Below are 23,732 nucleotides of genomic sequence, written 5' to 3'. Positions count from 1 at the left end.
ATATATATATATAATGTTTGGGGGTTCTAAGTAATTTTCTAGCAAAAAAATACGAATTTTAACTTGTAAACGCCAAATGTCAAAAATAGGCTTAGTCGTGAAAGGGTTAAATACGGACCAAAAACATCGCCTAATAATAGGATGATATGGGGTGTTGAGTGTCCGCTCCCTCCTCCGAATCCCCCAGACATGTGTTGTAGTACACATGGATCTGGGCTCACGCTATTACACATCACGGAGCCCAGACACACTGAACCGCTTCTTTGTGCAGCTCTCTGATCGCTCAGTGCGCATAAGCGCTCTGCCTCTCTGGGACGTCACCTCTTTACCACATTCCAGCTCGAGGCCCCGTCCCTCGATGTGCGCTTGCGCGCTGGTCACGGCTGCGGGTTTCGTCTTGCGCATGCGCAATGCATCCCAGGCACTACTCGACAGAACACTGTCTGGTGTATACAGTGCGGCTTCCGTAGTTCGCGCAGGACTGTGGGAGGCCGGACAAGATGGCGGTGATTATCCTCTGTAGGGCGGCCGGAGGCCGGGCAATGTCACGTAAGTCAACCGGAGCTGTCAGTTGAGAGGGAAAGTTTGGAGTAAGGGTGGATTTTACATAGAGCTCACTTGGGGGTTATAATGTACACATCTATTAGAGGGAGAGTGTGCTGTTGTGACGTCCAGGTCATGTATAGAGAAGGAGGAGGAAGGGCACACCAACATGCCAACAAAAAGATCCCCTACAACCAGGACACAGCATCAGACATCACCCGGCATTACACCACAAGTCCGCCTGTTTGCAGTAAATTAATAAATAAAAAATGCACCCATATTGCAAAAAGTAAAAATGTCCAATTTGTATTTCTTTTATTTTTGCTTGCAATGTAACTGAGATGGGTGGAGTGTGGGTGCGATGCTCTGCCCGCTGCACACTATTCCTCTCTAGCCCCATGTCCAAATATAGGTACAGACCTTCATCTGTGGATACACGTCCTTCTATCACAGTGGAAGATGGCACCTGTTGTATTTTCATTCTTGGATTAATGGCGCAACTTACTGTGGCTGCACTGGTCTGGTGACACTATACTGGTTTGTGGGTGGATGGGGACACCGGCTGGCTGCACTGGTTTGGTGACACCATACAGGTGTGGGGGTGTCTGGGGACACTGGACAGGTGTGGTGGCAATGGGGGACAATGGCAGGCCGCAGCGGTACGGTGACACTGTACAGGTGTGGGGGTGACTGGGGACACTGGCTGGCTGCACTGCTTTGGTGATACTGTACAGGTGTGGGGGGGACTGAGGACACTGGACAGGTGTGGTGGAAATCAGGGACAATGGCAGGCTGCACTGGTACGGTGACACTGTACAGTTGTGGGGGTGACTGGAGACACTGGCTGGCTGCATCGGTCTGGTGACACTGTACAGGTGTGGGGGTGACTGGTGACACTGTACAGGTGTGGTGGGAATCGGGGACAATGGCAGGCTGCAATGATATGGTGACACTGTACAGGCATGGAGGTGAATGGGGATACTATTCAGGTGTGGGTGTGACTGGGGACACTGGCTGGCTGCACCGTTATGGTGACACTGTACAGGTGGGAATCGGGGACAATGGCAGGCTGCACCGGTATGGGGGTGACTGGCGACACTGTACAGGGGGGAATCGGGGACAATGGCAGGCTGCACCGGTATGGTGACTCTGTACTGGTGTGGGGGTGACTGGGGACACTGTACAGGGGGAATCGGGGACAATGGCAGGCTGCACCAGTATGGTGACTCTGTACTGGTGTGGGGGTGACTGGGGACACTGTACAGGGGGAATCGGGGACAATGGCAGGCTGCACCGGTATGGTGACTCTGTACTGGTGTGGGGGTGACTGGGGACACTGTACAGGGGGAATCGGGGACAATGGCAGGCTGCACCGGTATGGTGACTCTGTACTGGTGTGGGGGTGACTGGGGACACTGTACAGGGGGAATCGGGGACAATGGCAGGCTGCACCGGTATGGTGACTCTGTACTGGTGTGGGGGTGACTGGGGACACTGTACAGGGGGAATCGGGGACAATGGCAGGCTGCACCGGTATGGTGACTCTGTACTGGTGTGGGGGTGACTGGGGACACTGTACAGGGGGAATCGGGGACAATGGCAGGCTGCACCGGTATGGTGACTCTGTACTGGTGTGGGGGTGACTGGGGACAATGGCAGGCTGCACCGGTATGGTGACTCTGTACTGGTGTGGGGGTGACTGGGGACACTGTACAGGGGGGAATCAGAGACAATGGCAGGCTGCACCGATATGGTGCTGCTGTACTGGTGTGGGGGTGACTGGGGACACTGGACAGATGTAGTGGCAATCGGGGACAATGGCTGGCTGCACTAGTATGGTGATGCTGTACTGGTGTGGGGGTAACTGGGGACACTGGCTGGCTGCACTGATCAGAGAGACAAGAACCTTAGAAATCCTGTAAAGGGGTGAGCTCTGCATGTTGTCCATCCTGAAATATGGGTATAATATGAAACGTGGTCAGAAAGGTGGAGTTATCTTTTGATGCTCGCCTCTCTCTTTGCTCATTCCTCAGTGTTTCACTTTCTTGCAGAGCGTTCACATCAGGGTGGGGCCTGCGTCCCATAGCCGATCCAAAAGCCTCTGTGCCATGTGATCACTGTAGCCAATCGCAGTGAATAATAAAGTAAAATTCAGGCAAGGCAATCGACTGCTCAGATCCAATCACTGCATCCTGGGAAGAAGGGCAGGAAGTTGCATGCTTTCCCATACCTGAAAGTGGAGACTATTTCTCATATGTACTATGTATACACATACAGTCACCGGCCACTTTATCAGGTACACCTGTTCAATTGCTTGGTAACACAAGAATGGGGAAGAATAGGGAATTTAGCCCTGATTCACGTTGGTGCGATTTGACATGCCAAAACGGCAGCAATTGCCGGTGTTGTGCCATATAGTGTCTGGCCATCATATAGTGTCCGCGCCATACTGCGCATGCGCAGTACGGCGCAGACGAAGCTTCGGAAAATCTCCGAAGCTGAACGGCGCCTGCGCCGTGAGTGGAGGTGGTAGCCCCACCATCCAAGCGGACATAGGGTTGTGAATATTAGAGGGCCCCTCGCGGGTGAGCTTCGCTCGCCACGCTTCGGGCTCGGCCTCGCTGCGCTCGGCTCTTTTATATTCCTACTCTATGTCCACTTGGATAGTGGGGATAGAACCTGGACTCGCGACGCAGGAGCCGTTCATCCTCTGCAATTTTCTGAATCTGTGTTGCTGTGTACTGCGCATGCGCAGTACACAGCGGACACTTTTGGATTTTGGATGGAGGACCTTATATGATAAGACACTGGCAATGGCACCGATTTTCAAAAAGTTATTTCTTTACTACTTTTTGCAATTTTCAGGGTGCAATTTCCATTGACATCTATGAAGAAACCCACACAGATGTCTCTGAAATCGATGCCGAAATCAGTACTGATGTGTGGTAAAAAAATGCTGCGAGATCAGCTGAACTTGCACCATTTCATTCCCGTACTCGGTGTGAACCTGGGCTCAAGTGACTTTGAACAAGGCATGGTTGGTTGTGCCAGACGGGCTGGTCTGAGTATTTCAAAAACTGCTGATGTCAAAACACGATTCATCCATCTCTAGAGTTTACAGAGAAAGGTCTGAAGAAAAGAGAAAATATCCAGTGAGAGGCAGTTGTGTGGATGGCATTGCCTTGTTGGGGTCAGAGTAGAATGGGCAGACTGGTTTGAGATGATAGGCAACAGCACCACACCAGGTGCCACTCTTGTCAGCTAAGAACAGGAAACTAAAGCTAAAGTTCGCACAGGATTACCGAAAATAGAAGTTTGGAAGAATGTAGCCTGGTCTGAGTCTCCATTTCAGCTGTGACATTCAGATGGTAGGGTCAGAATTTGCAGTAACAATGTCAAAACACGATTCATCCTGGCTTGTATTAGCGGTTCAGACTGGTGGTGTTATGCTGTAATGGAGATATTTTCTTGGCACACTTGGGGCCCCTTAGTACTAGTTGTGCATCATTATAACACCACGGCCTACCTGAATATTGTTGCTGACCATGTCTATCGCTTTATGTGCCCATCTTCTGATGGCTACTTCCAGCAGGATAATGCACCGTGTCACAAAGCTCAAATCATCTCACCACTGGTTTCTTGAACATGACAATGAATTCACTGCACCTTTGGAATGTGGTGGAATGGGAGATTCGCATCATGGATGCGCAGCCGACAAATCTGCAGCAACTGCGTGATGCTATCATGTCAATATGGACCAAAATCTATGAGGAATCTTGTTGAATCTGTCATGAAGAATTAAAGCTACACCAAAAAAAATAAAAAATGAAAAGTCGCTGGCTAGCTGTGTCCTGGGTCCTGTTCTTCATGCCTTGGAAGGTGTCTGTGAGGCTATGCTGGTGTCCTGCGCAGTGCTGTGCTCACCGCCATTGTTTTTTTCCCTGTACCTCTTGGATCTGCATTCAGCGGCCATTTTAGGTGTGGGCTAGGGCAAGCATGCTCTCCTGGGCCTCAGCGGCCATTTTCCTTGTGATTGTCCCTATACAGGACGCCGGCGGCCATTTTCTTGAAGCCTGAACACGTGGTTTATTTATTTATTTTTAGTCTTCTCTAGCGGCAGCATGTACTCTAACGCCATTTTCACTATGTTTTATGTGCTTGTGCTGGACGCTGGGCGGCCATTTTCTTGAAGCCTGAGCACACTTCAGAGCAGTTTTACCACCATTTGCAGCTGCTTCCACCGACACAGCACTGTTTCCTCTGCACCTGGGAGCTAACAGGGACTACATACACTACCTGCTGGATAGCGCAGAACCCCTCAGGGTGGTGAGACCTGCGGGAAAGAGCCCCTCAGCCAGCGGCAGTAAGGAGGGTGGGACTGTCACTCTCCTAAGTCCCCTTCGGGTGGCAGACAGGGTAGGGTCATCCTGGCTTCAGAAACTGGTGTTTCTTCCCCCAAAATCCAGGCAATTGCAACCGGGTCTCCTGCGGACTCCGCAGTGCCTCTGGAATCCCTGACGGCGGTCCTCAATTTGTTCGTTGCCAAGATGGAGGCAGCACATGGGCAAAAAGGTGCAAGAAAGCTCTGACGGATCTTCCCTTCCTTGGCGACCGACTTTTCGGAGCCTCTTTGGATGACATTATTAAATATGCCACCGGTGGTAAGAGTACCCTACTCCCACAGGCCAGGAAGGCTAAGGCGCCACGCCGTAGGCAGGGGCCCTCCCTTTTCCACTCACAAATGGCTTTTTCATCTGCCCAGAGCTTCGGCTAAATGTCCCCAGCCCGACAGGACGACCACGGAAGGATAGAAACGTCCCTGGAACCACAAGCCTACGAACAAAAGTGCTACCGTGTGAAGGTTTGCCCCCACCCATGTCTCGGGTGGGGAGTCGCCGTTGGGAGTTTGCAGCCCGGTGGTCCTCTCGACTATCCGACCAATGGGATTGCGATCTGATTTCCTCAGGCTACAGGATAGAGTTTCTCTCTTGGCTGCCAGATTCTTCCCCTCCAGCATACCCGTATCCCCGGCTCGCCGGGAGGCCCTCTTGGGGGCAATAAGGGACTTGCTGAGTCACAGGGTGGTTGTACCAGTTCTGGAATCGGAACGTTTCCAGGGATTTTACTCAAATCTGTTTGGACGTACCCCTTCCTTTTTGGGAACTACAATCTTGGACCTAAAAGCCCTCAATCACTTTGAAAGTGCAGAGGTTCAGAATGGAATCAGTTCGCTCAGTAGTCGCTGCGCTCCATCAAAGGGACTCCCTGGCATCCTTAGACATCCAGGATGCATACCTTCACATACCCATATGCCTTCGGCATCAAATGTTTCTGCGATTTGCAGTCGGAAGCCCACTACCAGTTTGTGGCATCAGCCCCCTGAGTCTTTACCAAGGTATTGGCTCCAGTTTTGGCGTTTCTGCGGCAACGTGGGATCATGATCGCGCGATGCTTAGACCAGGGCTTGACAAATTTGTTTGGAATCTAGGAGCCAGCTAAAAAAGTTAGGAGCCAGGTCCGTAACTGCAATCCGGACCTGTCCCTGGCCTGACATGGAGACGAGTGAGGAGAAGAGAGCGCGCCCCCCCCCCCCACCTGTCTCCAAGTCATTGCCCATAGCTCTTAGAGGGACATTTTATTTATTTTTCAAATGACAATTGTTTTTTTTTTTATTCATTTATTTTTTTTTTAATTGCATTTTAGTGTAAATATGAGAGATGTGAGGTCTCTTACCCCAGATCTCATATTTAAGAGGACCTGTCATGCTTTTTTCTATTACAAGGGATTTTTACATTCCTTGGAATAGGAGTAAAAGTGACAATTTATTTTATTTTTTTAAAAGAACAGTGAAAAAAAAAAAAAACAAAGAAAAATAAGAAAAAAACATTTTTTTTTTAAAATGTGCCCTGTCCCGCCAAGCTTGTGTGCAGAAGCAAACGCATATGTGAGTAGCGTCCGCATAGGAAAGCGGTGTTCAAACCACACGTGAGGTATCGGCGCGATTGGTAGAGCGAGAGCAATAATTCTAGCCCTAGACCTCCTTTGTAACTCAAAACATGCAACCTATAGAATTTTTTTTTAACGTCGCCTATGGAAATTTTAAAGGGTAAAAGTTTGTCGCAATTTTGAAGCGTGACATGTTGGGTATCAATTTACTCGGCGTAACATTATTTTTCACAATATAAAAAAATTGGGCTATCTTTACTGTTGTCTTATTTTGTAAAAAATAATTTTTCCCCAAAAAAGTGCGCTTGTAAGTCCACTGCACAAATACGGTGTGACAGACAGTATTGCAATGACCACCATTTTATTCTCTAGGTTGTTAGAATAAAAAATATATATAATGTTTAAGGGTTCTAAGTAAAGGGGAGGAGGTGGGCGGGCAGTGAAAGCTCCATTAGCATTGCTGGCTGTCATACCAACAGCCACCACTAGAGGGCACCAGATTCTAGAAGGAAACATTCGACCGCAGAAGGCCTCAAAGCCGCAGCCTCAATTGCCGGCGGCGGCACGGCCCAACGCGATCACGCCGGGGGGGGGGGGGGTGCACGGAGACAGGATACCCCAAGCTGTGCTGCCCCAGGCGCCAGGCCGCAAATGTGACCTTGCGCCCGGGGGTTTGTTGAGCCCTGGCTTAGATGATCTACTGAGAGCATCTTCCTCCTCAGAATTGGAGGAGGATGTGGCGATCACCATGCAGACCCTGAAAGAATTTGGGTGGCTGTTGAACCTAAAGAAGTTGGTGATTGTACCGACCCAGCGTCTGGAGTACCTGAGCTTGCTGCTGGACTCCAGGGAAGCGAGAGTTTTTTTCTCCCTTCAGATAAACTGCAGACTCTCAGATCTGCGGTAAAATTGCTGATGAACCGCAAGTGGTCGTCGCTCCACTTCTGCATGCGAGTCCTGGTACTCATGGTAGCCTCTTTTGAGGCAGTCCCATATGCCCAGTTCCACACCAGAGTCCTGCAGAAGGAGATTTTGACAAAGTGGGACAAATATCAGTTGTCCCTGGATCAACAGATCCAGGTGAGCCCGTCAGTCAGAGATTCCCTGAACTGGTGCCTGAGGTCCCTGGTGATTCAGTCCGGGAAGTCGTTCCTACCTCCTGAAGTGGACAGTGATCACAACGGACGCCTGTCTATCCGGCTGGGGTGGAGTGATGGAGGTTCAGTCGGCTCAGGGCCTCTGGTCGGTGGAAGAATCCAAGTTGCCGATCAGGCTGTGCCTCTCCACATGGTTGATGAGACTACAGGGGTGTCTGGTCAGGATCCAGTCAGACAACGCCATGGCTGTGGCATACGTCAATCGCCAAGGAGGAACAAGAAGCTCAGCCGCCACACGGGAGGTCGCTCACATACTTCAGTGGGCAGAGTGACATGTGTCGGCCATTTACATCCCAGGAGAACTGTCAGGCGGACTATCTGAGTCGCTAGATGCTGGACCCAGGAGAATGCGGAGGTATTCAGGCTACTGTGTCTGAGGTGGGGCACACCAGACGTGGATCTTCTGGCCTCCCGTCTCAATCAGAAGGTGCCGATAAGAGATCCAGGACAAGAGATCCGTGGGCAGATGCATCAGACGCGCTGGTGGCTCCGTGGGATCAGTACCAGCTGATCTACGCCTTTCCTCCACTGAAACGTACCACGTCTGCTCCACAGAGTGGAAGTCGAGGGGATCCCAGTGATTCTGGTTGCCCCAGATTGGCCTCAGTGACCTTGGTAGGCAGACCTAGCACGCCTGGTGGCAGACGCCCCATGGCGACTGCCGTTGCGAGAGGACCTTCTGTCTCAAGGTCCGATTCTCCACCCTGCTTTACCATTGTACCTGGAAGGCTTACATCTCCATGTGTGAGGAGAAAGGATGGCATCCGTGCTCCTTTTCTATATCCAGGATCCTGCTGTTTCTTCAGCAAGGAGTAGACCAGAAATTGGCATTTAAAGCGGGGTTCCACCCTAAAGTGGAACTTCCGCTCATCAGAACCCCCCCCCCCCCCCCCCGGTGTCACAACAGGTATTTGCACCCACTTCCGGGCATCTTCCTGTCCCTGCGCGCTGTCTGCTGGGACACACACGGGTCCCAGAGACAGTGCGGACAATTCCTATTGCACTGCGAGACTCGCGCATGCACAGTAGGGAACCAGGAAGTGAAGCCGCAATGCTTCACTTCCTGATTCCCACACCCAGAATGGCGGCGGCAGCCACCGAGAGCCGAGCGAGCGATCGGCCTCGGCTGCCGACATCGCTGGATCCTGGGACAGGTGAGTGTCCTTTTATTAAAAGTCAGCAGCTGCAGTATTTGTAGCTGCTGGCTTTTTAATTTTTTTTCACAGTGAAATCCCTCTTTAACCACTTCAGCTCCGGACCAATAAACACCTTAAGGACCAGAGGTCTTTTTGCAATTTCGCACTGCGCTGCTTTAACTGGTAATTGCGCGGTCATGCAATATTGCACCCAAACGAAATTTGCGTCCTTTTCTTCCCACAAATAGAGCTTTCTTTTGATGGTATTTGATTGCCTCTGCGATTTTTTTTTTTTGCGATATAAATGGAAAAAGAGCGAAAATTTTGAAAAAAAAAGATATTTTCTTCTTTTTGTTATAAGAAAAATCGAATAAACTAAATTTTAGTCATACATTGAGGGCAAAATTTATTCAGCCACATGTCTTTAGTAAAAAAAATGTCAATAAGCGTATATTTTTTGGTTTGCGCAAAAGTTATAGCGTCTACAAACTAGAGTACATTTTCTGGAATTTACACAGCTTTTAATTTATGACTGCCGATCTCATTTCTTGAGGTGCTAAAATGGCAGGGCAGTACAAATCCCCCCCAAATGACCCCATTTTGGAAAGTAGACACCCCAAGGAAATTGCTGATGGGTATGTTGAGCCCATTGAATATTTATTTTTTTTGTCCTAAGGGATTGAATAATGACAAAAAAAAAAAAAAAAAATTTTTTTTACAAAAAGTTGTCACTAAATGATATATTGCTCACACATGCCATGGTTATATGTGAAATGACACCCCAAAATACATTCTGCTGCTTCTCCCGAGTACGGGGATACCACATGTGTGGGACTTTTTGGGAGTCTAGTCGCGCACGGCACCCCGAAACCAATCACCACCTTCAGGATTTCTAAGGGTGCAAATTTTTGATTTAACTCCTCACTACCTATCACAGTTTCGAAGGCCATAAAATGCCAAAATAGCACAAAACCCCCCCAAATGACCCCATTTTGGAAAGTAGACACCCCAAGCTATTTACTGAGAGGCATGTTGAGTCCATGGAATATTTTATATTTTGCCAAAAGTTGCGGGAATATTACAAACTTTTTTTTTTTGCACAAAGTTGTCACTAAATGATATATTGCTCACACATGCTATGGGCAGAAGTCAAATTACACCCCAAAATAAATTCTGCTGCTTCTCCCGAGTACGGGGATACCACATGTGGGGGACTTTTTGGGAGCCTAGTTAACTAGCTACCTAGCGACACTAGCGACACTGATGCAGCGTTCAGAAAAATTATCGCTTAGTGACACTGGCAAAAGGGGGTGAAAGGGTTAACTAGCGGAAATCAGGGGGTTAAAACCATTATTGGGTAGTATATTGGGGTACCTAGCGCTATAAAAACCTGGCGGTGAACCTAAAAAAATAACTAGCTACCTAGCGACTGTAGCGACACTAATGCAGCGATCAGAAAAACGATCGCTTAGTGACACTGGCAAAAGGGGGTGAAAGGGTTAACTAGCGGCAATCAGGGGGTTAAAAACATTATTGGGTAGTATATCGGGGTACCTAGCGATATAAAAACCTGGCGGTGAACCTAAAAAAAATAACTAGCTACCTAGCGACACATGCAGCGATCAGAAAAATGATCGCTTAGTGACACTGGCAAAAGGGGGTGAAAGGGTTAACTAGCGGCAATCAGGGGGTTAAAAACATTATTGGGTAGTATATCGGGGTACCTAGCGCTATAAAAACCTGGCGGTGAACCTAAAAAAATAACTAGCTACCTAGCGACTGTAGCGACACTAATGCAGCGATCAGAAAAACGATCGCTTAGTGACACTGGCAAAAGGGGGTGAAAGGGTTAACTAGCGGCAATCAGGGGGTTAAAAACATTATTGGGTAGTATATCGGGGTACCTAGCGATATAAAAACCTGGCGGTGAACCTAAAAAAATAACTAGCTACCTAGCGACACTAGCGACACATGCAGCGATCAGAAAAATGATCGCTTAGTGACACTGGCAAAAGGGGGTGAAAGGGTTAACTCTAGGGGCAATCAGGGGGTTAAATCTTTATTGGGGGGTGATAGGGGGCTACCCTGGACCTAACACTAACTGTCCTGACAGTTTTTACTGTCACAACTGACACTGAATGCATTGATCAGTAAAGAAATGATCAATGCAATCAGTGACACTGTGACTGGGGGGGGAGGGGGGGCGGGGGGGGGATCGGGGGGGGTTTGTGTGCCTGTGTGTACCTACATGTCAGTGTAGTGTTCGTGCAGACTTACTTTTACTCTTCTCCTCGTAGTCCGGTCAAAAAGACCGCCCCGAGGAGAATGACATCACTTCCTCCTTCCTGTGTAAACAATACACAGGGGAGGAAGCTTCTCATTGGCCAGGAGCGATCCAGAGGGGGTGGCCGAAAACGAACGGCCATCCCCTCATCACGGAGCGCTCCTGGACCGAATCGGACCGCCGTAACCAGCGGGAGGGGGTCCGATAGGACCCCCCACCCGCTGGAAGGCAATCACGTAGATGTACGTGATTATGCCTGCCTGTGCCATTGTGCTGACGTACAATGGCAATACGGCGGTCCTCAAGTGGTTAAGCACTATTCTTCCACACACTTTTCTTTTTTGTGGGTAAAGTTTCACTAGTTCCCACTTGCCATGGTGGAAGTTTTCTATGCTGTGTTTTCCCACCCCTCGTTTGGCAATGCTTGGGGAAGTCCCAATGGCTAAGAGAGGAACTGTGTCAGTCGGTGAATATAAGAGAAAATAGAATTTATTTATTTATTTTTTATTTTTTGTACTCACCGTAAAATCCTTTTCTCTGTAATTCACCGACCGACACAGCACCCGCCCATCTTTACTCTTTACGTTATACTGCTTGTTGAGGTACTGATGACTGCATGGCAGGCTGGAGGGTTGTTGCACAAGGGACCGCCCCCTGGGCGGAACTGAAATGTTCTGAGTGTTACATAACAAGTATTCTCCTTGTGGTGTGCATAACAACCCAATGGCTAAGAGAGGAGCTGTGTCGGTCTGTGAATTACAGAGAAAAGGATTTTACGGTGAGTACAAAAATCCGATTATTTTTATTTTATTTTTTATTTATTTTTTTCGGCATTTCCTGCAAGTACAGCAGCTCATTCAAGTGAAAGGGCTGCTCTGCCTGTGCAAACTTGGGACACACTGATCGCAGAGGTGTGAACCAAGCCTTAGGCTTTGTTCACATGGGTGTACTATAGCATTTGCTCATGTGAGCGCCATGTTTTCCCGCACAGGAATGTGCAGGTGTTTGTTTACCTCCACCTTGCAGGCAGTCCCATTCATGTCAATTGAAAAGCAGCAGCTGCATGGACACAGCCACTGCTTCCAATTTTGACATCCATGTGGGTGCATGGGCCCAGATGTAGACGGCATGCCTTTTTTAATGCGCACCTTTCACCCTCCAGATGTCGAATAGAGAACACCCATACATCCCCCTGCAGATAAACACATCCCTTGCATGGACGTATGCTCGTGGGAATGAGGTCTTAGAAACACATCCAGCTTTTCTTTTTTTTTTTTTTTTTTTGTAAAGTCATCTGGGTGGGCTAGGACCATCTCCTGTGGAAGTCTATTCCATGTTTTCAGAACTTTCCATGAAGAAACCTATTTCCCTGCAGATGCAGAGTGCCTCCTTTTTAAATTACACATGTGGTATTCGTTAATATATCATTTTATTAAATTTTTATTTTATTTTTTTATTTAGGGCCTCCGATTTCATCTTTGGCAGCGTCTGTCCCAGTTATTCTGCAGCAGAGGAATGTCCACCATGCGGTCATTCCACACGGTAAACCTGGGCGCTCTGCAGTTAGCGGTGTGGTGGCCACAGTCTTTGGAGCCACAGGGTTTTTGGGCCGATATGTTGTCAACAGGCTTGGTAAGTATCAATACACACAATACAGTGTTATTTTATGCAGGATGGTTACTGTTCTTGACTTTCAGCTTTGGCATCTAGAATTGTATTTCTTTTTTACTTATTTTTTATTTTATTTTGGAATTGTAGGACGCATCGGCTCTCAGATTGTAATACCCTATCGCTGTGACCAATATGATATAATGTATTTGCGACCAATGGGAGATCTTGGACAAATACAGTTCGTGGTAAGGATCTAACGTTTCTTCTTGAAATTCTTAGAATAGGTCATCTTATTGTGGTATAAGAAATAGCACTGTATTGTTTTCAAGGAAGAGGGGAAATTTCTGCAGGTATAAAGTGCAGCAGCCCTCCTAATTTACACCCCTTTCACACCAGGGCGTTTTGCAGGCGCTATAGCGTTAGAAATAGCGCCTGCAATCCACCCTAAAGAAGCTGCACCATTGTTTGTAGTGTGAAAGCCCAGAGGGCTTTCACACTACAGCGGTGCGCTGGCAGGACGTCAGAAAAAAGTCCTGCCAGCAGCTTCTTTGGAGCGGTGAAGGAGCGGTGTGTTTACCGCTCCTCCACCGCTGCTCCCCATTGAAATCAATGGGGCAGCGCTGTAATGCCGCCGGCAAAACGTTGCTATTGCGGCGTATTGGCGGCGGTTTTAACCCTTTCGCGGCCGAAATGCGCCGCAAATCCGGCGGTAAAACGCCACTAAAAATAATGGCGTTTTACCGCCGCCGCAAAGGGCGGTGTGGTGTGAAAGGGGTCTTAGTATTGCAGTTAGCTGCTGAGCTGTTCTAACTAGCAAAGCTCTGACACATTAGGTAGTGTCAGAACTTATTGTACCTAAATGCAACCTTGTTTCCTTTTGGCTGGAGCCACCAGGACACCTGTCAGGATTTCATTGCTGTCTGTGTGCCCCCATTAGGGAAATGTAGTCTCTCTGTTTTGTCCTGTATATCATTCATCTTCAAAAATAAAAGGAAAAGAAATCCTAAATTTTAGGTCACCAAAAAGCTGTTGCTGTGACAGGCTACTTTCACACTGGGGCGTTGCGTGCGCTGGTGGTAAAACGGTGCTTTACCGTCTATGCGCCCACTAGCGGGGGTTAAATCTGCCACGCTAGCGGGCGCATAGCGCCGCTAAAACGAAAAAGGGTTAAACCGCCCACTACGGCGCTTTGCAGGCGGGTTTGCAGCGCTGTCCCATTGTTTTCAATGGGAAGGGCCGCTTTTAGGAGCGGTAAATACAGCGCTCCAAAGATGTGGCTTGCAGGACTTTTTTTTGACCGCTCTGCAAGCGCACCGCTCCAATGTGAAAGCCCTCGGGGGCCCTCGGAAAGCCCTCACACTAGAGAGACAGCCGTGGCTGTTTCAGGGTGCTTTGCAGGCACAATTTTTAGCACTTTAGTGCCTGCAAAGGGCCTCAGCGTGAAAGCAGCCAAAAGGGTTGGATAGGCAACTACTTTTCATACATGCAGCAATGTTCTCTAGTAACTGGCACTCTTTAGCTGAATGACAAAATACATTCATGTCTTGCTTAAATTACAAAATGTCCTCTTTAACTGATGAAGGCGGCACTGACTGGTATCTCTACTGGGCACTGTTTGTACTGATAACCAGGGCTCTGATTATCTGTGCGGGTCTCCCCTGGGAGGAAATGCTGCTTATTGGTTCTCCTCTCCTCACACTGTTAGTGTGAGGAGAGGAAAGCCGATAACCGGCATTTCCTTGTTTACATGTCATCATCTGTGATTGTATAGAGCAGTGATGGCGAACCTTGGCACCCCAGATGTTTTGGAACTACATTTCCCATGATGCTCCACTACACTGCAGAGTGCATGAGCATCATGGGAAATGTAGTTCCAAAACATCTGGGGTGCCAAGGTTCGCCATCACTGGTATAGAGGGTAAAAGAGCCTCGTCATCGGCTCTTTACTGAGATCGGGGATGCGCCATATCCCAGGGACACAGTGCACCACCGATCGCCATGATGCACAGCCCAGAACGAGAGGGTCACCAATTGTTAATTGATTGTAAAGTATATGTGTGTGTGTGTGTGTGTGTGTGTGTGTGTATATAATATAAATATAAATATATATATATATATATATATATATATATATATATATATAATTTTGTTATGATAAAAATGGTATTGCACAAAGCAGGTAGGAGGGGGGGTTTCTTGCCCTCCTCCTCCTCTTCTTCTGGAGTCTGCCCTTGGCATTGTCCGCTCCTCCTCTTCTCTGTGCTTGCCTGTTCTCGAGCCAGGTTGTGTGCATCCATAGACAAACAGCGGCTCAGCCATGCCCCCCTTTCCCTGCTCCTAGGATTTGAATGAGAGCAGAAGAAGCTAATGGCTCCCGCTGCTTTCAAGATGTCCTGTGAGAGCATCAAGTGAAGAGAGAGGAAGATGCAGCTGGACACAGTGCTCGACTGATAGAGGAGCCAGGTGTAATTCTTTAGGGGGGGAAGAACAAATGGTATAACGATTTTTACTTTAAAAGTCAAGTATGGGGTTTACAAAAAAATAAAATCATACTCACCGAGATAGAGGCCTCATTGATCTGATGCTGCATCTGTGCTCTGCCGCCTCTGCACTGAGAAACGAGTGATAAAACTGCTTAACGCTCAGTTCTCCCCTCCAGAGCAGAGCGCTGTGACTGTCAGTTACAGGGTGTCTGCTTTGCCCCTCCAGCACTCACTGGTGCACTGGGCTGGGGATTGGAGATAGCAGCTGGCTCAGTCTCCCAGCCTTTCATTTAGAGTCTGAGCCAGCTGCTAGTTCAGGCATCTGGGTGGATCCTGACTGTAAAGTTAGGATCTTTCCCAAACCGAGTGACATCAGCTGACAGTTTGCTGAAAATTGTCCACAGGAGTACAGAACAAACTGCACTCCTGTTATCCATATAAGTATAGCCAAACAAAGCTTCAGCCATACTTCAGAAAATGCATTAAGGCAAGGGTCTCAAACTGGCAGCCCTCCCACTGTTGCAAAACTGTAAGTCCTATCATGCCTCTGCCTGTGGGGAGTAATGCATCTGGCAAGCTTGAGAGGAAATTTTCTCTCATTATGTACAGGTTTTCAGTTGCAATACTTTTTGTTGCATCTTAAATATTGCAATATTATTTATTGCAGACTAGATTTCTAAGCCCGTTTTTATTCTTTGAATAATGCAAGAAAAATTCAACTTTAACCAAGGATCCCCAAAGCACTGTGGATTATTTAGCGTCAAAGTGTCTCTTTTCATATACAACTATCTCTTGGAGCAGTGGTCCCCAAACTGGGGCTCGGGGGGACGGATGTGGCCCTCTGCTTGCCTTTATCTGGCCCATGTGGCTTTATCCTCCCACTGTCAGCAATGGGGCACTATTCCTCCCACTAATGGCGCACTGTTATTCCCACTTCACCAATGTCGGGGCACTGTTTACGTCCACTGGCACCAACAGTGGGGCACTGTTTACTCCACTCCCACTAATGCCAGTATCTTTTCTACTCCCAATGGCCACACTCCGGCCCCCTGAAGTATGTAGAACAGTAAACTGGCCCTTTGTTTGGAGACCCCTGTCTTAGAGACTTCAGAGTGAGCCGTCTGATAAAAGATGGATTATTGAACTAACACTTCCTGTTCTGTGTGAAAATTTCACCTTGAGCTACTGATCGCTACACACAAGTGTTCTTCATTATGTGGTAGAAAGTGAGAGTAGTGAACAAAGCACAGCGCAATCAGCTGGTTGGGTAAACGGCTACATAATATATGCAATATTTTATAATTGTCCAACTTAAAATGATGATCTTCCTGTATTATTACAAAAATGTACAAAACCACTACACCTTCTCTTTAAAGGAGTTGTAAAGGCAGGAGGTTTTTTTTTTCTTCTCATAATGTATTCTATGCATGAATATAAAAACTTTCTCTGTGCATCAGCCACCCTAATACTTACCTGAGCCCCATTTCTCCAGCGATGTCCAGGACTCTCCTCCTCATTGGCTGAGACACAGCAGTGGCGCCATTGGCTCCCGCTGCTGTCTATCATAGTCAATTAGCCAATGAGAGAGAGGGCGGGGCCAAACCACAGCTCTGTGTCTGAATGGATACACAGAGCTGCAGCTTGGCTCAGGTGCCTGTGGGAGCACTCAAAGGGGAGGAAGGGGCCAGGAGAGCCAAAGAGGGACCCAAGAAGAGGAGAATCCAGGCTGCTCTGTGCAGATCAAACATTATAAGTAATGTTCATGTAAACAGTGTAAATGACACCTGAGTGAAATGCAGCTCATTCCTCCAATCTATTTTCTTCTTTTAGGAATGGAACCCAAGAGACAAAGAATCTACTCTACAAGCCCTACAATGCTCCAATGTAGTGATTAATCTTGTGGGAAGGGAATGGGAGACCAGGTAAACATGGAAAAAATTCACCTGGGGTTTTAGTGCTGCAACATGCAGTGTCCTGGTTTTGAAAGTAATTGGTGGGGTGTCTAAGAAATATTTGTTGTCCTATTTAGGATGGTTAATTTGACGTTGGGTACATACAACAAATATATCGCACATGTTCAAAAAGTGTCCTTTTTTCTGAGGCTTATTTGACTATTGCACACAAAGCAGTTTTCTCCATCCTTGATTAGAAACCTGTTCTCGGCTGAAGAAATACTAGCTTCACATTACCTGAAGTAAAATGTCACTGTCGCCTTGCCCATGCAGGGCAAAGTGACAGTATCTTTCCAAAGGGCCTTCCCTTGTCTACCCTTACTCACTTTACCTGTGCTCCCTTGCAGCTCTTTGCTCCTCCACAGCCAGCGAGAAAACCTGGAACTTTGTTTTGTGGGAGCATGTAATAGAGCAGAGAGAGGGTGCTACTACCCAATATGATCAGATTTTATTTTTTTTGAGCTACCTGGGAAAGGCAGTCACACAGCTGCAATAGCAATCTTAAGAAAAAATGGTCCGCAACTTGCTTGCACTTTAAAATCTTCAAAATGTAATGATTCTCCATAAAAGACTCAGGAACAGACAACAGATGTAAATGCATTTCAGTCTTGTGGGCCTTGTTCACAAAACCCACAAGGCTGAAACACTTTTACAGCTGCAGTATTTTTCGTGTGTTTTTTGTGGAGAATCAATACATTTTGAAGATTTTAAAGAACAAGCAAGAAGTTGTGGACCATCTTCTCATGTGGAAGCATGTGACCTGCTCCCCTGGGACAGTACCTGGGCCTAACAGACCAGTTGGCTGACATAACCCCTCTCCTAGGTCACCAATACAGCTGAATTCAGGTCTGACTGAGGAGGAGCAAGGTACTGTGAGGAAGACCAGGTAAGGTGGGTATGAGGGGCTTGAAAGGTGCCCTTTGCTGAGACACTGGTAACTATCCCTGCATGGGCAAGGTGACAGTCTAAATACTGGTCACATAGTACATCCCCAGAAAAAGTAATTTAAAAAAATGACCCTTAGGGGTTTGATTAACTAAAACCGGAGAATGCAAAATCTGGTGCAGCACTGCATAGAAACCAATTGGCTTCCAGGATTTTTCGTCAAAGCTTAGTGGAAAAAGCCGAAGTTAGAAGCTGATTGGCTACCATGCACAGCTGCACCAGATTTTGCACTCCCCAGTTTTAGTAAATCAACTTCTTACTGTCAACAAACATTTATGGGGTCCTATGCTACTAACAGTCACACACATGTGGATGAGCTGGAGTCCATGCTTCCTCCTCGGCTCCAGTTCACCAGTCTTCTCTGCATTGGTTGATTGCACCTCCGTGTAAAGACCTTCACTATACCAGCGGCATAGCCAATGAAGCTGCAAAATGGAGACTCTCAGCAATGATCTGCAAGGGCTGGAGGCAGAGGAGACATCTGGGCTCTAATATTGGCTTTTATAGAATATTTTCTTTTGCATACATCATGTGACACAGGGTTGGGCTAATATTCATTACCTGCTGAGTTATACTCCATCTACAGGTGAATGGACACTGGTATACCAAAGGTCTTTAGACAGGAAGTGATCCCCTGTATAACCCCTCCCATACAGGAAGTACTTCCGTTTTCTACCAGTGTCTGCAAAGTGGCAGGCACGGTTTGTTTGAGCTCTCCGAGCTCCAGATCTCCAGTTCAATAAACGGTTCCTTAATCAAGGGATTGACCGATCGGATCCATTTGACACAGGCTTTATATGCTTAGATAAATGGTACCCGAGCCTTGCAAAGAAGACTCCAGATTCTGTGAGGTTTTGCCTGCAATGTGTCCTCCGGGCACTGGACCCTGCAAAGTGAAATCCTGGACGCCACAGCGCTAAGGCATTCCTGCAGGGTGCTGTACAGGTCCAAGGGAGAGTAGACCCAACATGAAAAGGGTACCTAGTCCTTAAAGGTCCTCATGTGACGGGAAACCTGATGTGATGGGTAAAGTTTGGGCTCTTAGTTTCTAAACTGCCCTGCGCCTGGACGGGTAAGTGAAACCCCTTTACTTATTATTGGGGGGTGTCCCAATCAGTCAATCTACCTAGAAGCTGGATGCCTGTGTGCGGTTACCCTACGGGGGAGTTTTGGGCTAGCTGTGGGTGTTTGCAAAGTGTACCTTTTTTTGCTAGTGCCCATTTGTTTTTCCCATATGAAGGCGGACGACGGTGCACCATTTTGTCTTGGTTCACCATGGCGCATGTGCGTTGGCAAGAGTGCCGCTGTGTCCAGCAGTTGTTTGGCGACCATGGCCCACGCGCATTTTCAAAAGCGCCGCTGGACTTGTTTGGTGGCCATGGTGCACACAGCTTCTCCACGCATGCACAGTAGCCTTTATCTAGGCACAAGATTTCTCTCCATGTTTTTTTCCTGAGCAACTGCAGATTGAAGTAACACTCCTGGTACATCCAAGCAGAATTTCCCCACCAAGGGCAGCAGTTGCTCAATCTGCCCAAGCTTCACCTGAGCTGTCTTTTTAACTAAAGGGGTCATGGTGAGTAGGCTACTTACCATTATCCACTGGGTGACGCATTTACTTTTGTATTACTTCCAAGTGGTGACTATGCATAGAATCTACTCACTTCAGTTAAACTTTTTTTCAATAATATGGACACTTTCTGAGTTTATTCTATTGATATTAATCTAATACAATATTGGAAATATATATATATATATATATTTATTTTTATAGTATGTGTGTATGTCCCTGGAGTAGAGAACGGGAAGGCAGATTAGCCACCAGCAGATCTACCCGAGGAGAATTGTCCCTACACTCAGGAAATTTGCAAATGTCTGGGATGGCTAGAGGTTAACCTATTGGCATCCAGGTTCAACAACAAGCTACAGCAATTTGTGTCCCAAACAAGGGGCCATTTGTTGCGCAGGATTCAGAGGGGGGGGGGGGGGTTTCTAGGCATTCTGGTGGCACCAGTCTGGCCCAGAAGGCCCTGGTTCCCGGAGATTGTGAGACTGAAAACAGGCCATGGATGCTTCCACATCCCCCCCGATCTACTGTCTCAAGGACCTATATTCCACCCCAATTTACATTTTCTAAAATTGACGGCATGGCTATTGAAGCCAGCGTGCTGAAGGACCGTGGCATCTCGGGACCAGTAGTGTCTACCCTAGTGAATGCTAGTAAAGCTGTCACTAGAAAGATTTTATCATAAGGTCTGGAAGACTTATGTTGCTTGGTGTGCAGCCAGAAAATGGCATCTTCAGATACGTGATTGGGAGAATTCTCTTTTGTACAGTCAGCTGTGGAAATCAGATTGGCTTTGAGTACAATCAGAGGTCTGATTTGGGCCTTGTCAGTATTCTTCCAAAGGCCTTTAGCATCCCATTCGTTAGCCGGAACCTTTTGTGCAGGGGGCGACTCATTTGCTTCCCCCGCTTAGGTTATCTATGTGTCCTTCGGACTTGAACTTGGTGCTGTCTGTTTTACAGAAACAACCATTTAAACCTATCACGGAAATTCCATTTAACTTGCTGTCAGCAAGCTAGCCTTCCTGATATCTATCGCCTTGGCTAGAAGGGTTTTGGAGTTGGCAGGCCTCTTGTGCAGGGAAACTTGATCCTTCACCACATTGTTACAACCTGTTCCATCCTTTTTGCCAAAAGTGGTGTCTGCCTTTCATTTAAATCGGGACATTATTTTGCCTTCTTTTTTTCTCTCAGCCTCGTTCGGCGGAAGAGACACAACTGCATTCTTTGGACATTGTCTGGGCAGTCAAGGTTTATTTGTCTAGATCTGTGGAGATCCAAGGATCAGACTTATTTTTTTTGTTTTACCAAAAGGACTCAAGAAAGGGCAGGCAGCTTCCAAGGCTTCCATTGCCAATTGGGTCCATCATTTGATCCATTCAGGCCCACGGTCTGAAGCATAAAGCTCCTCCCTTTAGGATGAGAGCTCATTCTACTGGGGTGTAGGAAACCTGGGCTTTTCGCCATCTGATATCTGTGGCTCAGATTTGTAAGGCTGCTACAGTGCCTTGCGAAAGTATTCGGCCCCCTTGAACTTTTCAACCTTTTGCCACATTTCAGGCTTCAAACATAAAGATATAACATTTTTATTTTTTGTGAAGAATCACCAACAAGTGGGACACAATTGTGAAGTGGAACGAAATCTATTGGATTTTTGAAACTTTTTTAACTAATAAAAAAATGAAAAGTGGGGCGTGCGAAATTATTCGGCCCCCTTGCGTTAATACTTTGTAGAGCCACCTTTTGCTGCGATTACAGCTGCAAGTCGCTTGGGGTATGTCTCTATCAGTTTTGCACATCGAGAGACTTAAATTCTTGCCCATTCTTCCTCGCAAAACAGCTCGAGCTCAGTGAGGTTGGATGGATAGCGTTTGTGAACAGCAGTTTTCAGCTCTTTCCACAGATACTCGATTTGGATTCAGGTCTGGACTTTGACTTGGCCATTCTAACACCTGGATACGTTTATTTGTGAACCATTCCTTTGTAGATTTTGCTGTATGTTTGGGATCATTGTCTTGTTGGAAGATAAATCTCCGTCCCAGTTTCAGGTCTTTTGCAGACTCCAACAGGTTTTCATCCAGAATGGTCCTGTATTTGGCTGCATCCATCTTCCCTGTCCCTGCTGAAGAAAAGCAGGCCCAAACCATGATGCTGCCACCACCATGTTTGACAGTGGGGATGGTGTGTTGAGGGTAATGAGCTGTGTTGCTTTTACGCCAAACATATAGTTTTGCATTGTGGGCAAATAGTTTGATTTTGGTTTCATCTGACCAGAGCACCTTCTTCCACATGTTTGGTGTGTGTCCCAGGTGGCTTGTGGCAAACTTTAGACAAGACTTTTTATGGATATCTTTGAGAAATGGCTTTCTTCTTGCCACTCTTCCATAAAGGCCAGATTTGTGCAGTGTACGACTGATTGTACGACTCTCCCACCTCAGCTGTAGTTCTCTGCAGTTCATCCAGAGTGATCATGGGCCTCTTGGCTGCATCTCTGATCAGTCTTCTCCTTGTCTGAGCTGAAAGTTTAGAGGGACGGCCAGGTCTTGGTAGATTTGCAGTGGTCTGATACTCCTTCCATTTCAAAATGATCGCTTGCACAGTGCTCCTTGGGATATTTAAAGCTTGGGAAATCTTTTTGTATCCAAATCCGGCTTTAAACTTCTCCACAACAGTATTACACCTGCCTGGTGTGTTCCTTGGTCTTCATGATGCTCTCTGCGCTTTCAACAGAACCCTGAGACTATCACAGAGCAGGTGCATTTATACAGAGACTTGATTACACACAGGTGGATTCTATTTATCACCATCAGTCATTTAGGACAACATTGGATCATTCAGAGATCCTCGCTGAACTTCTGGAGTGAGTTTGCTGCACTGAAAGTAAAGGGGCCGAATAATTTTGCACGCACCACTTTTCAGTTTATTTGCTAAAAAAGTTTAAAATATCCAATAGATTTCGTTCCACTTCACAATTGTGTCCCACTTGTTGGTGATTCTTCACAAAAAATTAAAATTTTATATCTTAATGTTTGAAGCCTGAAATGTGGCAAAAGGTTGAAAAGTTCAAGGGGGCCAAATACTTTCGCAAGGCACTGTACCTGGTCTTCAGTGCATACATTCACAAAATGTTATCAAGTGGGATGTTCAAGCAGCTGAGGATTTGGCTTCCGGCCGCAGTGTACTGCGGGCTGCTGTGCAAGTTCTGATGGCTATCGTTTGACAGGGTGTCTCCCTCCCCTTAAGGCTATTGCCCTGGGATGTCCTAGCAGGTAATAAATATTAGCCTGACTTTGTGTCCAATGATGTATGAAAAATCCTTTTGAGTACTTCATGGGACACAGAGATCCCTCCCCTCAATTTTGTAGCAAGTACTTCCTGTATGGGAGGGGTTATTTAGGGAATGACTTCCTGTCTAAAGACCTTTGGTTTACCAGTGTCCATTCACCTGGAGCTGGAGTATAACTCAGCAGGTAATGAATATTAGCCTGGCTGTGTCCCATGATGTACTCAAAGAAAAGCATTTTACAGGTAAGTATGACGAAAAAATCCTATTGTAATAAAAAAACAGTGGGTCTGGTCTTTGCTGTGCTTTTTGAGATCTAGATTGATGACTTTATCTGCTCCTGGCCAAGGATACAGACAGTAAACCAGGAAAATATATATTTTTTTGGGCTTTTCAGCAGAAGTGGTGCCTCTACCTTTTTTGTTTTCTTCACTTGTGATTTGGTGGAATTCTTTGCTATCTGATAGAGCCCAAGCTTCTGATCACTGATCTTACCCAAGTTTGTAATGGGGATCGCTGAAAAAAACCAACCTCCAGTGGGAATTCTGACAGTTTTTTGAAGTCCATTTACAGTATGTTTTGGGTCTGTGACTTAAAAGTACTAAAATTGAACACAGCTAGGTATTTAGCATTTTCAGGAGGTCAGCAATGCCAACTTTTGTACTTCAGCCATGACAGTCACTTCAAGACAACAGCCAATAGGCCTTATTGCAGCCTTCCTGTCTTCAGAGACAAAGTGTTAACATGTTGTAGTTTACAGGTTTAAACCGTTCATCAAGGAAATGTACACTGTATTTATTTCTGTACACCAATTAAAATGTGATAG

At 46.9% G+C, this 23,732-nt stretch overlaps 1 protein-coding gene across 1 annotated transcript in view; it reads left to right on the top strand.

Annotated features, from left to right (window-relative positions):
- Window positions 1–399: 399 nt before the first annotated feature.
- The window catches only part of NDUFA9 (NADH:ubiquinone oxidoreductase subunit A9), a 47,630-nt gene continuing 24,297 nt past the window's right edge, over window positions 400–23,732 (top strand). The window contains exons 1-4 of the mRNA XM_077468576.1: window positions 400–549; window positions 12,528–12,698; window positions 12,825–12,922; window positions 16,991–17,082. Of these exons, the coding sequence (XP_077324702.1) occupies window positions 501–549; window positions 12,528–12,698; window positions 12,825–12,922; window positions 16,991–17,082 (410 nt within the window). The 5' untranslated portion in view covers window positions 400–500. The remainder of the gene's footprint in view (window positions 550–12,527; window positions 12,699–12,824; window positions 12,923–16,990; window positions 17,083–23,732) is intronic.

This window comes from Lithobates pipiens, unplaced genomic scaffold, assembly GCF_037356315.1.
Source record: "Lithobates pipiens isolate NorthernLeopardFrog02 unplaced genomic scaffold, aLitPip1_a1.2 Scaffold_8, whole genome shotgun sequence".
Lineage (NCBI taxonomy): Eukaryota > Metazoa > Chordata > Amphibia > Anura > Ranidae > Lithobates > Lithobates pipiens.
Note: the sequence above shows the minus strand (reverse complement) of the source record. Positions and strands in the feature narration are given on the sequence as shown.